Source organism: Cyclopterus lumpus, chromosome 21, assembly GCF_009769545.1.
Source record: "Cyclopterus lumpus isolate fCycLum1 chromosome 21, fCycLum1.pri, whole genome shotgun sequence".
Classification (NCBI taxonomy): Eukaryota; Metazoa; Chordata; class Actinopteri; order Perciformes; family Cyclopteridae; genus Cyclopterus; species Cyclopterus lumpus.
The window spans coordinates 10,168,526-10,182,656 of NC_046986.1; the positions used below are offsets into that span (position 1 = coordinate 10,168,526).

General features: G+C 39.3%; 1 protein-coding gene across 1 annotated transcript; it reads left to right on the plus strand.

The window, feature by feature from the left end:
• Positions 1 to 2,054: 2,054 nt before the first annotated feature.
• stk24a (serine/threonine kinase 24a (STE20 homolog, yeast)) lies at positions 2,055 to 13,334 on the plus strand. Its single transcript, XM_034561414.1, has 11 exons — positions 2,055 to 2,601; positions 5,606 to 5,836; positions 7,521 to 7,577; positions 7,699 to 7,807; positions 8,152 to 8,309; positions 8,871 to 9,056; positions 9,156 to 9,301; positions 9,417 to 9,549; positions 9,673 to 9,735; positions 9,908 to 10,050; positions 10,276 to 13,334. Exons 1-11 carry the CDS (start codon positions 2,560 to 2,562, stop codon positions 10,307 to 10,309), a joined length of 1,302 nt encoding a protein of 433 aa, XP_034417305.1. The 5' UTR covers positions 2,055 to 2,559; the 3' UTR covers positions 10,310 to 13,334.
• Positions 13,335 to 14,131: the final 797 nt, after the last annotated feature.

A 14,131-nucleotide genomic window follows, 5' to 3' on the forward strand; every position in this document is an offset into this window, starting at 1 on the left:
GAGCATGTCATTCTTATTCATAGCACTCTTCCAACCCGATATCAAATCTCCCAAATATATTGGAGGGAATGCATTGCAGCCATTAACTGAGCTGTGAGCTCTTCAACTGCTCAAAAAGAAGCGGTTTTCATAATTTGAGTGTGAAAGTTCCATACTTCACTTTGAAAAATGAGTTATGACAAAAAACAAATCTTAACTCAAGCTCAATTTAACAGATTGTTCTGGATCTTTCAACTCTATGATCTCATTAAGAAAAATCCCCAAAAAAGGGGAAAAGTTTATGTTGACTATAAGATCCCGTGATGTTATCATTGGTGTCTTTGTAATCCTTGGCTAAAAGTAACAAATATCCAGCACCAACAATATGTTCTCAAGTTTATTAGGTATTTTTCACAGCAGACATGTCATGCAGGAAATGCACTGGTGTTACCGACAACATGAATGATGGCTTTGTTCTAGTAAGCCAGTGGGACAGTGGACCAGCATGCACAACCAGTATCCTTCTGTAACATGTGATAATGTTGTTCATAAAAGGCTAAAATGTTTCTGGTAAGTTGATTAAACACAGCTTAATGTATTTGCATGTATGCAAAGTGTAAAGTAAAATATGCTGTTAAACATATAGGTTCACAGTTTTTAAGTTTATCTTAGAAAATATGACATGTAGCCTACATTAGACCTACAAGTGTTTTTGGTGGCTGTCTTTCCTTCTGTGCATAATGGCAGGGAAGACATCTCTTGATAATACTATTCCATTTTACAAAAACGATGTGCAACAATGCACCCCAACATTATATCATAATATGAGAGTACAACAGTTGTACTTATACAAAACAAGTGGTTATGTTCCATAGGTACAGACTTTGCAACATTCACACACAGTTTCTGTGAAAGGCTGTCTGGATGGGCCAACCCCCCCATGGACAAGAGTTATCTATCACATTTTCCAAACACAGGCCCAATCCCAATCCCCTCACTCACTCACAGACTTTGAGGCGCACTTCCATAAAGTCTGTGATGGTTTAGGGCTGTCCCACTGTCAAATCATCAAGTATTTGAGGGCTCTCTCGCAGACATTTTGAGCACTTCTGTGAACCTTTTTAGTAAGTCCGCATTTTTGTAGACATGGGGAATTGCCCACAATTCATGGCAATGTGAAGTTAAACACAGGATTACAACTGGAAGCATGGAGACGTTAAAAAGGTAAACAAAGAGGACGGCACATGGGTGTTCAGCCTGGCAAATTACACTTACTCATAAAAATTAAGAATGAAAGATGGGACATACAAACACATTAAATCAAAAGAATGCAAGCAAGATTATATTACACAGATTTATTGATCAAACTTATAATTAGGGCCCGAGCACCGACTACGGTGGGCCAGCGAAGGCCCTATTGAAACTGTCATGTTTATTATTATACTGCAATTGAATTGGCTTTTTGGGGGCTTTATCATATCCCAAAACTCCCCAAAATGTACATGCATATCAGGACTGGTGAACAATTTGATATTGTAGGGGTCTCGCCTTTGGGTATAAAAAATGGCTCAATAGCCCCAGTGGTTTTTGGCCACACCCATCGCCCCCTTTGACCGATTGACTTGAAATTTGACACACCTGTCCGGTTGTGTCTGCTCTACAAAAAAGTAAATCGGAGCATTAAGATTTAGATTTTCATTTTTAATTTAGTGAAAAACACATTTTTGCGAACTCCTCCTACACAGTCGTTCTGATTTATACCAAATTGGCTGTGGATCATTATTGGATCAATGTCATCAAAGGTTATCAAAAGCTTGTTGATATCTCATTGTGTTTAGAAGATAAAGCATGTTGTCTAGCGCCACACAGTGGATACAGGAAGTGGTGGACTGTTTGCAAAGCATTATTTCCAGCGTCACTCCATGCAGGAAAAACGTCTAATTCGTGGCTTTTAGGGGGGACATTGGGAATGGGCCAAACATACAAAACGTGCCCCCCCCCTTCCTCCTCTGTGACGCTTTTCGATTTACGAATGACGACACATGCGCCGTCTCCTCTTCCGCACGCTGATTGGTCCTCCGGAAAATGAAAATGACATTAACCAAGATGGCGCCGGGCGACAGAGAAAAGTGATGAGAGAATAGAACAACAAGCGATACAACAGTGCGCATTAATTTACTCCGTGCGACAATTTTAAAAGCAGACATCCATCTTATCATCGGGGAACTGCAAAGCCCACGCTGAGAGGCCGCGCTGGTCCACGGAGATCTTAATTGTTCAACTGTTTGCTAGCTGCTAAAGTAGCTAACGTTTCGCTAACTGCGGAAGGAGAGCGAGGAGACCTGGCGGGCGGCTCCAAGAACAAGAAGACAAGTCGAGCCGACTTTTTTTTCTTTTTTCTTTTCTAATCAAGCGACCTCTCGATTTTTACACGTCAACTCACCTTGAAGTTATCGGGTTGAGTTGGTGGGACGGAGCGGGCCATCCTCACCAGCGTCGGTCAGGACACTCACGTTACACCTCTGACAAGGAAAGCAGTGAGTGAGAGAGAGAGAGAGACGAGGAAAGGCGTCTGACGCCATGGCCCTTTCACCTCTTCAAAGTGGACTGTCGGGGATTCAGGTACAGATACATATATTATTACATTTCTAGCAAGCTTTTTTTTTTGGTTAAGAGCCACCCCGACATTTTACTTCGTTTCCTCGTACCTTCGACTCGGAAGTTTAGCTCGATGTCTGTAGCTAAATAAGTTAATCGACAGGAACACTGCGTCATTATCACAATTAACACTTGCTTTCCAATGATTAATGCACCTATTTGTCAAGTCCTGTCCAGCCGTGTTTGTGAGTAGGCGGACGTCTTGTTGTCAAATATAAAGTGCACTGAATGACTACCACGCCATCATTTATTCTGGTCCAGTTCACTCCTAAATTATAAACAACGTTCATTATAAGCGTTAAATGCCGATGACGATACATGGGCAACATTATTGTAGTCAACTTGCAATTTAGTCCATGTCTACTGTGGTTTTTGTGACTAACAGAAAAGTAGATTATAGTCAGTTAATTGTAATTAAAGACAAGGAATAGTAGGAAGTTCTCAAGTTTAAGAAGCTGCAAACATGTAATGTTTGGCATTTCCGCTTGAGAAAAGAATCTATTATCAAATTAGTTGCCCTTTTTTTTTTCTCTCTGATCAATTAATCGATCAAATCGACTAATCGTGTCAGCTCTAATACTTACTGATGCCTCATATAAAAGCCAGATAATTAATGCTGCATTATCGATTAGTTCTGTAGGTCTACAAAATGTCAGAAAAACCACCATCAGAATGTTCTTAAGCCAACCCAAAGTTGTTCTTTTTGTCCAGCCAACATTTAAGAACCTTTATATGTTTCGTTTACAATGATGGGCAGCTTTTCTCCGTTACATATCTTCAGATAAGGAGAAGCTGGAACCAGATAATCTTTGGACATTGTGCACAATACATTATTTAAATGATGTATTGCTCATTGGTTATGTGACTAATACATACACAAAAGACTGCTTCTGAATCTTAAGATTCTAATTTTACATCACAATAAAATGCCTATTAATATGTTGTAGGTTTCAGGTCTAGTTTTGACATCACAGCTTTTTGACAGTATTGTAAGATTGATTGTCGTTTGGACACCAATGCCATAGTAGCTTGAATAATTTGTCTTTTGTTCAACTTTATTTATTTATGTTAGTTGAACCAGCCACTAGCTGGTAGTCTGTATATGTCCTGTTTTGAAGATTAAGTACACCACACTACAGTCTCTACAGACTATGTAATAATAACAATCTCAAGGAGTGACCTAAAGGAAGACCTGCATGATAATGAATTCCATTGAATGCACACAATACTACTTTTGTTGAAAGCAAATATATCAACCCTGAGGGTGTGGTGTGTGGATGACACTAGACAGTTGTGTGGTGCAGATGGGAGAGCGTCAAACATGCTTTTAGAGAGAGGTTCAGGCAGTTTTAGTTGTCGCAGTAAACCTGCTGACTGTGTGTATATGGCAAGTACATTCCCATCATGTGTAGTCTGTGGTCGCAGCGCCATTGTGGTTTTTCCCATTGTTTTTACAGAGGTCAGCCTCGACATTATAATTTTCACCTGGATGACTGACCACACCAGTGTTATGATAGTATTTTTTCGTTGTGTTGTTTCTACTCTGCTTTATTCTACACCGCTCCGTCTTTGTCTTTGTTTTAAAGTCCCGTTGTTATCAAATTCAGCTGCCACCACTTTGCCAATTTTTCAAAGTGCAGCTGCTCATCTCCTCTTCCATATAGGTTGACCACCATGCATTAGCACTTTTACAGGAAACTGTTCTCTGGGGGAGGACTGTAAAGCAATATGCTCTCTAAGCGAACTGTAGGGCTGAACAAGTTTGACAAATATTGAATTGCAATTATTTTGACTGGTATTGCAATATGGGAGGGTCAAAAAAAAAAAAAAAAAAAAAAAATATATATATATATTTAAAATCATTATTCATTGAAAAACATTAATAAGATTATGGTGGGATCTTTTGTAGGGACCTGTAAGAAACACATACGTGTTCTTCACTTTGTAGAATATAATGTGTAACCCTGGATATCTCTACAGCACGACAATATTCATTTGAAATGGGATTTCTTCCTTCATAAATATTGTGCCTAAATAATTGCACAAGGCACAATATTATTAAATAATGAAGCTATTTTTGTATAATATTTGACATGGAAATGTTGGCACTGCAAACACTACTCAGCCGGTTTAGGCTAATGATGGCTGTGCATGAAGTACAATTTAACTGTCCAACTAGAAGACCATTATTCCTCATCTGCTCCGTGGGGGAATCAGCTAATTTAGTTCATGCAATAAGTTAGGGTGTTGTTCTGTTTAGCTTTTGTGATAGAGGTCATTAAGCCCAAGTCTGTATTACCTATGTTGCCTCAGGATTTAAGTGTTACCCACAACCTCAAAATGTGATTGTCGACATGCAAAGGTTAAGGAAATACAACATTTGTATAGTGCTGTTTATCAACAAAGGATAAAAGGAAAGACTTGGATTAGATTTGGTTTCTGTGCTGCTGTATGGCTGTCATGCATTATGGCTGTCATGCATTCTGGACTTGATTATAATTATTTGTTTTGGCTTTTGGGCATTTTTTTTTTTTTTTTGTAGTACACCACTTGTAATGATTATTCTAGAGAAACGGCAGATGACATGTAGTCTTTAACAGGCGAGCTGTGTAGAGCATAGTACGGATGTCCCAAGCCGATCCTAGAGCTTGGTGTCAATTTTTGGACATCATAGAAAAAACGATTTAAGCACACGAATTGTCCGCAGATTAATCTGTATTGAAAATAGTTGTCAGGTGCAGCTTTTAAATGTTGAGTCTCAGGTTGCACAATGTATTTAATCTTTTTTTAGATTACAGTCTATTGAAGCCACAGGCTGAAGGTTCCCTGATTGCTGTATATTTAATTGCTAACTTGAGTATATTGTATCCTGAGTCTTTATGTTCGACTTGTCAGTTGCATATTGTAAAATGGTAATTAAAATGCACTGTATTTTCTCCCTCTCCCCGGCCTTCTCTCTGTCACACAGAATTTCAGAGCTGATCCAGAAGAATTCTTTACAAAGCTGGACCGGATAGGGAAAGGATCTTTTGGTGAAGTTTTTAAAGGCATCGACCGTCGGACACAGAAAGTTGTGGCCATTAAAACTATTGATCTAGAAGAAGCAGAGGATGACATAGAAGACATTCAACAGGAAATCACAGTTCTCAGCCAGTGTGACAGTCCCTTTATCACCAAGTATTATGGATCATACCTAAAGGTAAGGTTTAACTTATGGAAGAAAATCATCGTCAATTTGTAACCGTTCATGCTCGACATAATGCACAAGTCAGTTGTGTGTTTCTGCAAGCATGTGTATGCAATGTAGGTCATTAAATAATGCATGCTGGCAATGGAACAAGTAGTGCCTAGTATGTAGCTTGAGGGCTTTTAACAGTGCAATCTGTAAGTATTTGGATTTTGACATATGTTTTACTCTTTCTGTGTTGTACTCCAGCAGTTTGGATTTTGAATAAGACAATGACAATGAAGTCAATATGATGGTGATGGCCTTCATCTCCAGTGGCAGCGTAATGAAGTTATGGCCTTTAAGTGGAGCATAACCGTTAAAGGGGTGCAATTTCTCCATCACCCATCTGATGTGATTGTAAATAACCTTAAAGCTGAAAGTCAGCTCTTTAACATTTCTATGGTTGGAGTAGATTTTCAGTCACGCCATATGTGCTGGTGCTTAGAGTGCCTCTCACCGCATTTACTATGGTACTTAACAGCAGTAAGGAGAGAAGTGGTGGTCCATTAGCTGAAGTTATGCTGAAGGAGAGAATTAAGGCTTATTTGTGTTGTTGTATGAAAGCATACATGCAGACACCAAAGCAGTCCAATAAAAAAGCTCCAGCTACTCCAGGCTGACCTTTGAATCGTAGGCCGACTGCTTTATGACTTCAGGTGCCATCCAGAAAGGCATCCTTTTTATCTGGGTGTCTGTGAGCTGGCCCGCCACTCCAAAGTCTGCCAGCTTCACGTCGCCTTGTTCTGACAGCAACACATTGGCAGCTAAATGCAAGAGGGGAAAATATGGATCGCATCAAATGGTGCTTTAATAAACATTCGTTATTTAAAAAAGATACACTATAACTAGGCCATTTGTCTGAACCACTTTAGTAATATGATAGTCCCCTTATATGTGGCGGTTTTCTGTAATTGAAGACCTCAACATAATTCACATTCAGTGTGAAATGTGACAGATTAAAGTTATCCTTGGTGTGTTTCGGTCCGATTAGACTGCGCTCTACAGTGGGTGAACACTGATGCCGATACACATTCACGCCTTACTTGAGCATTATTATCATTTTTGTGCTGTGTTTCCATGCACTTACGTTTGTGTGTAACAGCTCATAATGCAATAACTGCCGATAATCTCATTTAAATGTAATAAAAGTTCATAATGTAATAATAAGCACATGAAAACCATAAGTGCATAACTTATACGGTATTGTGCATATTGTAATACGTTATTACATTATGAGAAAACTATTACACTATATACTAAACATAAAATGTTGAATAATGTAATAAATTCAACTGCTAATGTTATAAATAAAACAAATATTAATCTCATTGTTTTAAGAACACAAGTTTCACATGACACTTTTTATACTGTAATAACTTTTTCAATATGGACAACTTTTAATACATAATATTCTAATGGTTTTATTACATTCTGAGATTAATGTCCAGTTCTATATCATTTACATTGCTACATCATGCAAAGTTATTCCATTATGAGCTGCTACGTGTGTAATACAAAACTTTAAAGCGATGGTGTTAAAATCCAGAAATATGACACTTTTTAAGTGGACATGGTGAATATGAACCGTTACTCGTTCGTAATAGCTACTGCAACTTTGTACACTGTATAACTGAATTTGTGATTTATTTTTCAGGGGACAAAATTATGGATTATCATGGAATATTTGGGTGGAGGATCAGCCCTGGATTTGGTATGTATGTTAAAAATGGTGACCCTGACTTTTAAACTATTTGATTTACAGGTCATTATGTGCAATCCTTCAAAACTTACGCCCAAAGTTACAGTATCCTCTAATTTGCCCGTTCTTCCAGTTGGAACCAGGTGCCCTGGATGAAACGCAGATTGCCACAATTCTGAGAGAGATCCTGAAAGGGCTCGAGTATCTGCACTCTGAAAAGAAAATCCACAGAGATATCAAAGGTAAGCCTGGTGCATAACGTCGCCGTGACAATACGCGTTCTATCCTCTTGATAATAATGCTCAAGTAAGGCGTGAATGTGTATCGGCATCAGTGTTCACCCACTGTAGAGCGCAGTCTAATCGGACCGAAACACACCAAGGATAACTGTAATCTGTCACATTTCACACTTGAATGTGAATTATGTTGAGGTCTTCAATTACAGAAAACTGCCACATATAAGGGGACTATCATATTACTAAAGTGGTTCAGACAAATGGCATAGTTATAGTGTCTCTTTTTTAAATAACGAATGTTTATTAAAGCACCATTTGATGCGATCCATATTTTCCCCTCTTGCGTTTAGCTGCCAATGTGTTGCTGTCAGAACAAGGCGACGTGAAGCTGGCAGACTTTGGAGTGGCGGGCCAGCTCACAGACACCCAGATAAAAAGGAACACATTCGTTGGAACGCCTTTCTGGATGGCACCTGAAGTCATAAAGCAGTCGGCCTACGATTCAAAGGTCAGCCTGGAGTAGCTGGAGCTTTTTTATTGTACTGCTTTGGTGTATGTAATGTTGCTGTGACATATAAAAGTTTTACAGACATCCTGTGGTGAACTAGATAGAAAAACAGAAAGTGAGCACATGTGGAAAGGTTAACAAGCGTGAGTTTACTGGAGAGAATGTGTTAAAGTGAATCTACGCTCTGTAGGAAAAGGGTATTATTGACCCACGGCCCTCAGGATAGACCTGTTGTCAAACCCAGGTGAAACATAACCATGAGTCAACAACTATAATGGTGGTGAAGCACAATGTCAAAGGGAAAAAAGATTTGTGTGAAATCAATCCCAAAGAATTTGTACATTCTGTCCTTGTTTTCATCACTCTTTTGACCTCTGTGTGCAGCACTTTTTAAGACTATAAATGACCAAATACATATTTTTGGATAGCATGAGTCGGTATTGCTTGTAAATGCAACCACCATGTCACAATCTTCAGTTAGCAGGGTTTCCTCAAATACACCCACCAATGTGTGAGATTGTGCTGATCTTTTCTGTCCCAATGTCGTCTTTTTCTTTATAGGCAGACATCTGGTCATTGGGAATAACGGCAATAGAACTGGCTAAAGGAGAGCCGCCGCACTCTGAGCTTCATCCTATGAAGGTCTTATTCCTCATCCCAAAGAACAATCCACCAACACTGGAAGGAAACTACAGTAAACCACTTAAAGAATTTATTGAAGCCTGTTTAAATAAGGAGCCTAGCTTTGTAAGTTTGAAGGATTGTTATTCACACAGTCATGAGTAAGAGGCCAGAGTGTTCTTTTAATATTGACAATTAAGTTTGTTTTCTGTGTGTTTTCCTTAGAGGCCAACTGCCAAAGAGCTGTTGAAACATAAGTATATTGTAAGGCATGCCAAAAAGACGTCCTATCTGTCGGAGCTGATTGACCGATACAAGAGGTGGAAATCGGAGCAGTCTCGGGAGGAATCCAGCTCTGATGATTCTGATGAGTGAGTTGTCTGCAACATAACAATCCATCTGGCAAGACATGGAACATTTACACTCTGACGCAAAATCTAGCAACTCTGAGTATACTTATGATGCTAAAATCCTGTGTCACTGTAGGGAGACAAATGGCCAGGCTTCTGGAGGAGATGATGCTGCCAATGATGACTGGATCTTTAACACCATCACCGAGAAGGACCTCAAAAAGTTTCAGAATGGAGCAGCACAGCTTGCTGAGCTGGAAAGGGAACAGGTGAGACCGTACACCATTTTAGAGGAGAAAAGTAAAGACTTTACTGCGCCTCTTTCCTGTGTCTACGGTCTTTCATATCTCCCCTTTCGACATTTAAATCATCTTTTTTTGTTTCTTGTGTAGGAGAGTCCAAAGAGGCCTTTGTCACAAAGCTTATCAACAATCTTTTCGCCATTGTTTACTGAGGTAATCATCATTACTGAATGCATGATTTACTAGCCAACTACTGTAAAACTGTTGTAATCAAATCAATGCTGATAAAAAAGAAATACGTCTACTGTACGATGTTTGATTTATACTAGCTCACAAATAAGTTATTTAGGAAGTTATTATCCATCTAAAATCTGTCCTTTTGCAGTTGAAAGAAAAGGTCTGTGGAGGAGCTGTGGAGGAGCTGCGGGAGGCTGTGAAGGAGCTGCGGGAGGCCATTTTCCTGGCAGAAGAAACACACCCAGGGATCTGTGACTCCCTGGTAGCTGAACTCGTGCAGAGACTTCAGAGGTAATCAGGGTTCATGTTCTCTTTTTTTATATATATAAAAGTCCCATGACATTGTGTGCTTATTTAATGGTATCATTAAGACGGTACACTCAACCCCAACTCTTGTCCACGGTGCAGGACAAGTTGCTATCCAGTTTACTAGTGTGTGATGACTCGACACCTTTCGGCTTGTTTTAACCGGAGTCCTGTTCAGAGCATATTAACCCTTTTTCTGATGTTTGTCAGGTTTTCTGTGCCACAGACAACTGCCGGTCATTGAGAGGCGCCACATCCAGCTTTGCTTTAATTCTCCACCCTGGTGGCAGCGGTCAGATCTTTTCCTCTGACCTCCACAGCCGGGATGAAGTCTCCCAGGAAGGTCTCCGTCACTCATTTACCTGAAGCAAATCCTATATAATGTCTGTTTATACGCTAGCACACCACCCGAGGGTCCTATTCAGGACGGTCAGTGGCCAGCCACTTAGCTGCAACCATGACTGCCACCTGCTATAAAATGTCCCTTCTCAATACCTCCCGTTTTTATTTTGAGTCTGCTGTCTTTCTGCAAGGACTCTTGAGTTATTGATTTTGATGTGTGTATGGCTTTTTCACAAAGGTTTACACTCTGCATCCTTTTGGAGAAACTACCTTGCTTAATTAATTGTGTGTGTGGCTGTGCGAGATATCCTGTGAAATGTGCAGTGAAGTGACGAGTGGGTTGAAGCATTCTATTGAAAACTCAGGTATCCTGCTTGAAGTGGATTGGGTTCTCTGGGAGATGGAATAGCTCTATAGGGTGGTTGTACAGACTTGTAAATATGCTAATTTCTACAGATTCATGGAAAACAAATAATGAAGTGTTTGTAATGGAACCACTGTGTACAAATGGCCAAATGCAATCTAGATGATGGTTGTGAGGTAAATATTTCAAGAGACTAAAATGGCCATACATGAGATTGCCTTGCCTTTCTACTTGTTCTTTTGTATATCGGTCTTTGATTTCTCCAGTTGTTAAACCTTTTCAGTACTCATCCAGTGAATGGAAATGGCTGCCCTCTATCATGTTTTACCCTTGATTTATTATACATTTCTTAATACTCTTTAACTTTTTGGTTTCACACTCTATGCTGTGGCTGTAACAATGTTGGAGAATGTAAAAAAGAAAAAACCCTCCAGTTTTGAACTGGATGCTCTGTTGCCAGCTCCCATTCCACAAGGCCTCCAGTTGTGTTGGTTTGTTGGACTTGGCCTCACCCCGTCTGTTTTGCTGTGAGGTTTTTGACTGGTGAGCTGAACCGAGGTGTCGTCCATCCATTCCATTAACAGGGCAGTGCCATCTTTTAGTTCATGAATCAGTTTCGTTAGTCTTCCTTGGAGCTGCAGTGGTACTATCCATCTCCTCAGCTTACCTATAGCTTTAATTGCACTTCAAGTATAAATGCCTTTTGTCTATACACAAAGTAGCCATAAAACAGTAGCACGAGACGTGCAGCATTTTGCAGGTATGCTATCTGGGACAAAAAAAAAGTCCACCTGAAGTCTCTCAGCGTGGACTCTAGTTGGCCACGCTGTGTAATATTCGCTTCGGTCGAATCTTTCCATTTGGACTTGTGAGCGGTTTTCACTTGTACAGTCCAGACCGACTTCTCACAGCGTAGATGACACTGCTCTCGGATGTAGATATTAACATGAAGACAGGCGGCACTGCTTTGACTTCTGACTGCAGTGCAAGGGACTGCATGATGGTATGGCAGCGTAACGCCTGTTGGTGGGCCTGAGCAGTATGTGTTGTAGCATACCGGAGCAGGACTGGAGGAATGTCGAGTCCTGAACAGTTGAATCAGCCTTATATTATTTGTGATGAATGTGATGAATAGTATCGGCTTTAACATGTTAGATCCAGTGCTTTTGTTGTGATTTCTTTTTCTTTTTTTTTTTCTGTGGCATTAAAATGCATATGCAGCAATACTTTTTTTTTTAAAGACAAATGATACAAGATCAAACATATTTATTTAATTCCATGCCAGTATGATGCATGCATGAACAAATGGACAACTTTTTCTTCTTCACAGACGAGAAGGGCTTTTCATAATACTTATGAAGTCAGATATTATTTTTGCTACGGGCAACATATGGTACACAGTAAACAAGTTAAAGTGCTGAAAAACACAGATCTGCTCGCTTTCTCTGGGAGTTGAATTAGAAGATCAATCTTTGGTAATATTTCTTACTGAAATATGCGGCTCAGCTGGTTAGCTTAGCACAAGCACTGAAACGTTTGGGGAACAGCTAGTCGGTCTCTTTTTTAGAGGGAACCACGTTTGCACACGAGCATCACCAAGCTTACCAATGAACACTTTATAGTGGTGGGTTTATTTAGTACAGTATCTCACAGGAGGTTTCTTGGCTTGAACCAGTTGAGTCAATTCAACAAAACAAATGCACGTTTCACTGCTAGCTGTAGCGTCATATTTCCAGTTAAGGCGAGAAAGTGGTATCCATCCTCTTTAACTCCGCAGGAAAGCCAATGAGCATATTTCCCATTATGTAAAATTCTTTCTGACTGATCATTTACATACACAGAAAATGTCCTCTTTCTTTACTGCTTGCTAATTGTGGCGAAATACAAAGTTGAATGAGTAAAAGTCGAGTGTATTGTTCAAAGTAGAACCCGGTTGACCAAATCAAAAGAAGGTACCCGACTCTATGATTTCCATTTTCAATCTGTTTGCCCTTGTGTGTGTTCTGCTCTTCTGTGAAATATTACTCTGCTCGTCATTCAAACTTGTGAAATGTGCCATGCCCCTCCATCGCAAACTGAGACGCATTCCATTCAATTTGCACCTTTTGACATGGTCTGTTATGATTATATTTTTTTTTATGTATTGCACTTTGCAGATTTATTGAGTTTTTTTATTTTTATGGTGGTTTAAAAGGCTGTGTCGCAACTACACCAGTTTTATTTCCTTCCCCCATCCCTTTGTGTTGTATGGCAATAAAGCAGTGTGATCGCCAAGAGTCAATCCTTAGCACAAGTAGGCATATATTCTATTAAACTATTTTTATAACCCAAAAGAGCAGTATTGTGTAATAGAGGGAGTACAGTTTGGTTCTGTGATGTGTAAAAGTTTCAGTAAACACTGGATAGCAATCACTTGAAATGTGCGTTTCATTTTGTGTGACTTTGCTGACAGTTTATAGTCCAGTGTACATGTTTGCTAACGCAGGACAGTGCTGTGGGATTTACTGAAAGTTGTCAAATGATTTAAGGAACAAATAAAAATCCAGTACAATTTGATGAATCATACGTCTTAACATGACTTTATTGGAAATGTGTTTGCCTGCGCCAACTTTTTGGATTTCCTGGGATTCAGAACAGTTTTAAGTGCCTCTAGTTCTAAATATCACCCTTTTTGGATGTCGTGTTTCTAGTAGTCTGATAATGATGGGTTCTTGAAATGCACAAGTTTATTAAAAATCACAAGATTAAATATGAATTACTGAGTAAAGTGTTAAACCTTTTTTTTTAAATAACATTCTGCAGAAATCTAATGCTGCAGATGCAAGTGGAACAAAGATGAAGATCCGAGCATTACAAATACCAAAGAGATGAACTAAAAACTTAACTCAATGTTTGACTTTTAGGCAGCACGGCTCCAAAATGTGAAAAATGTAACCGGCTAGAATGTCTTTCTGCTATATGGTAAGCCAAAACAGGACTTTTAAATTACATGTGAATAATGCAAAATATACAGACACAAACCTTTTTTAAGATCCAGTGAAGGATCGCATCAGAAATTTGTAGTATTGTAATTAAAAGTTGGATAACTGCACATTCCATGTAAGCAGTTATCCAGCAAAGAAGTATTTTTGGAGTTTAATTTTCTTATATCTAGTTGTCATGCAATTTAGTTTTAATTTAAATTTCTACGTCGGCTTAAAATCTAACATCTACAATTCTACGACGCTGTCTGTCTCCAGCTGCTGATGAATTCCATGATGGATGATGGAAAGCTGTACAACAGCTACTAAATTGACTTTTTGATAGGTTTGTTTAATGTCACCACCAATATGACCAGTTGAACTTGAGCTGCTTGAATAT

Excerpts from the sequence above, each read along its gene's own strand:
- stk24a (XM_034561414.1), top strand. The coding sequence starts at position 2,560 with ATGGCCCTTTCACCTCTTCAAAGTGGACTGTCGGGGATTCAG. Across the intron at positions 7,808-8,151 it reads AATCCACAGAGATATCAAAG|CTGCCAATGTGTTGCTGTCA; the intron begins GTAAGCCTGGTG and ends TCTTGCGTTTAG. Across the intron at positions 9,302-9,416 it reads AGCTCTGATGATTCTGATGA|GGAGACAAATGGCCAGGCTT; the intron begins GTGAGTTGTCTG and ends GTGTCACTGTAG.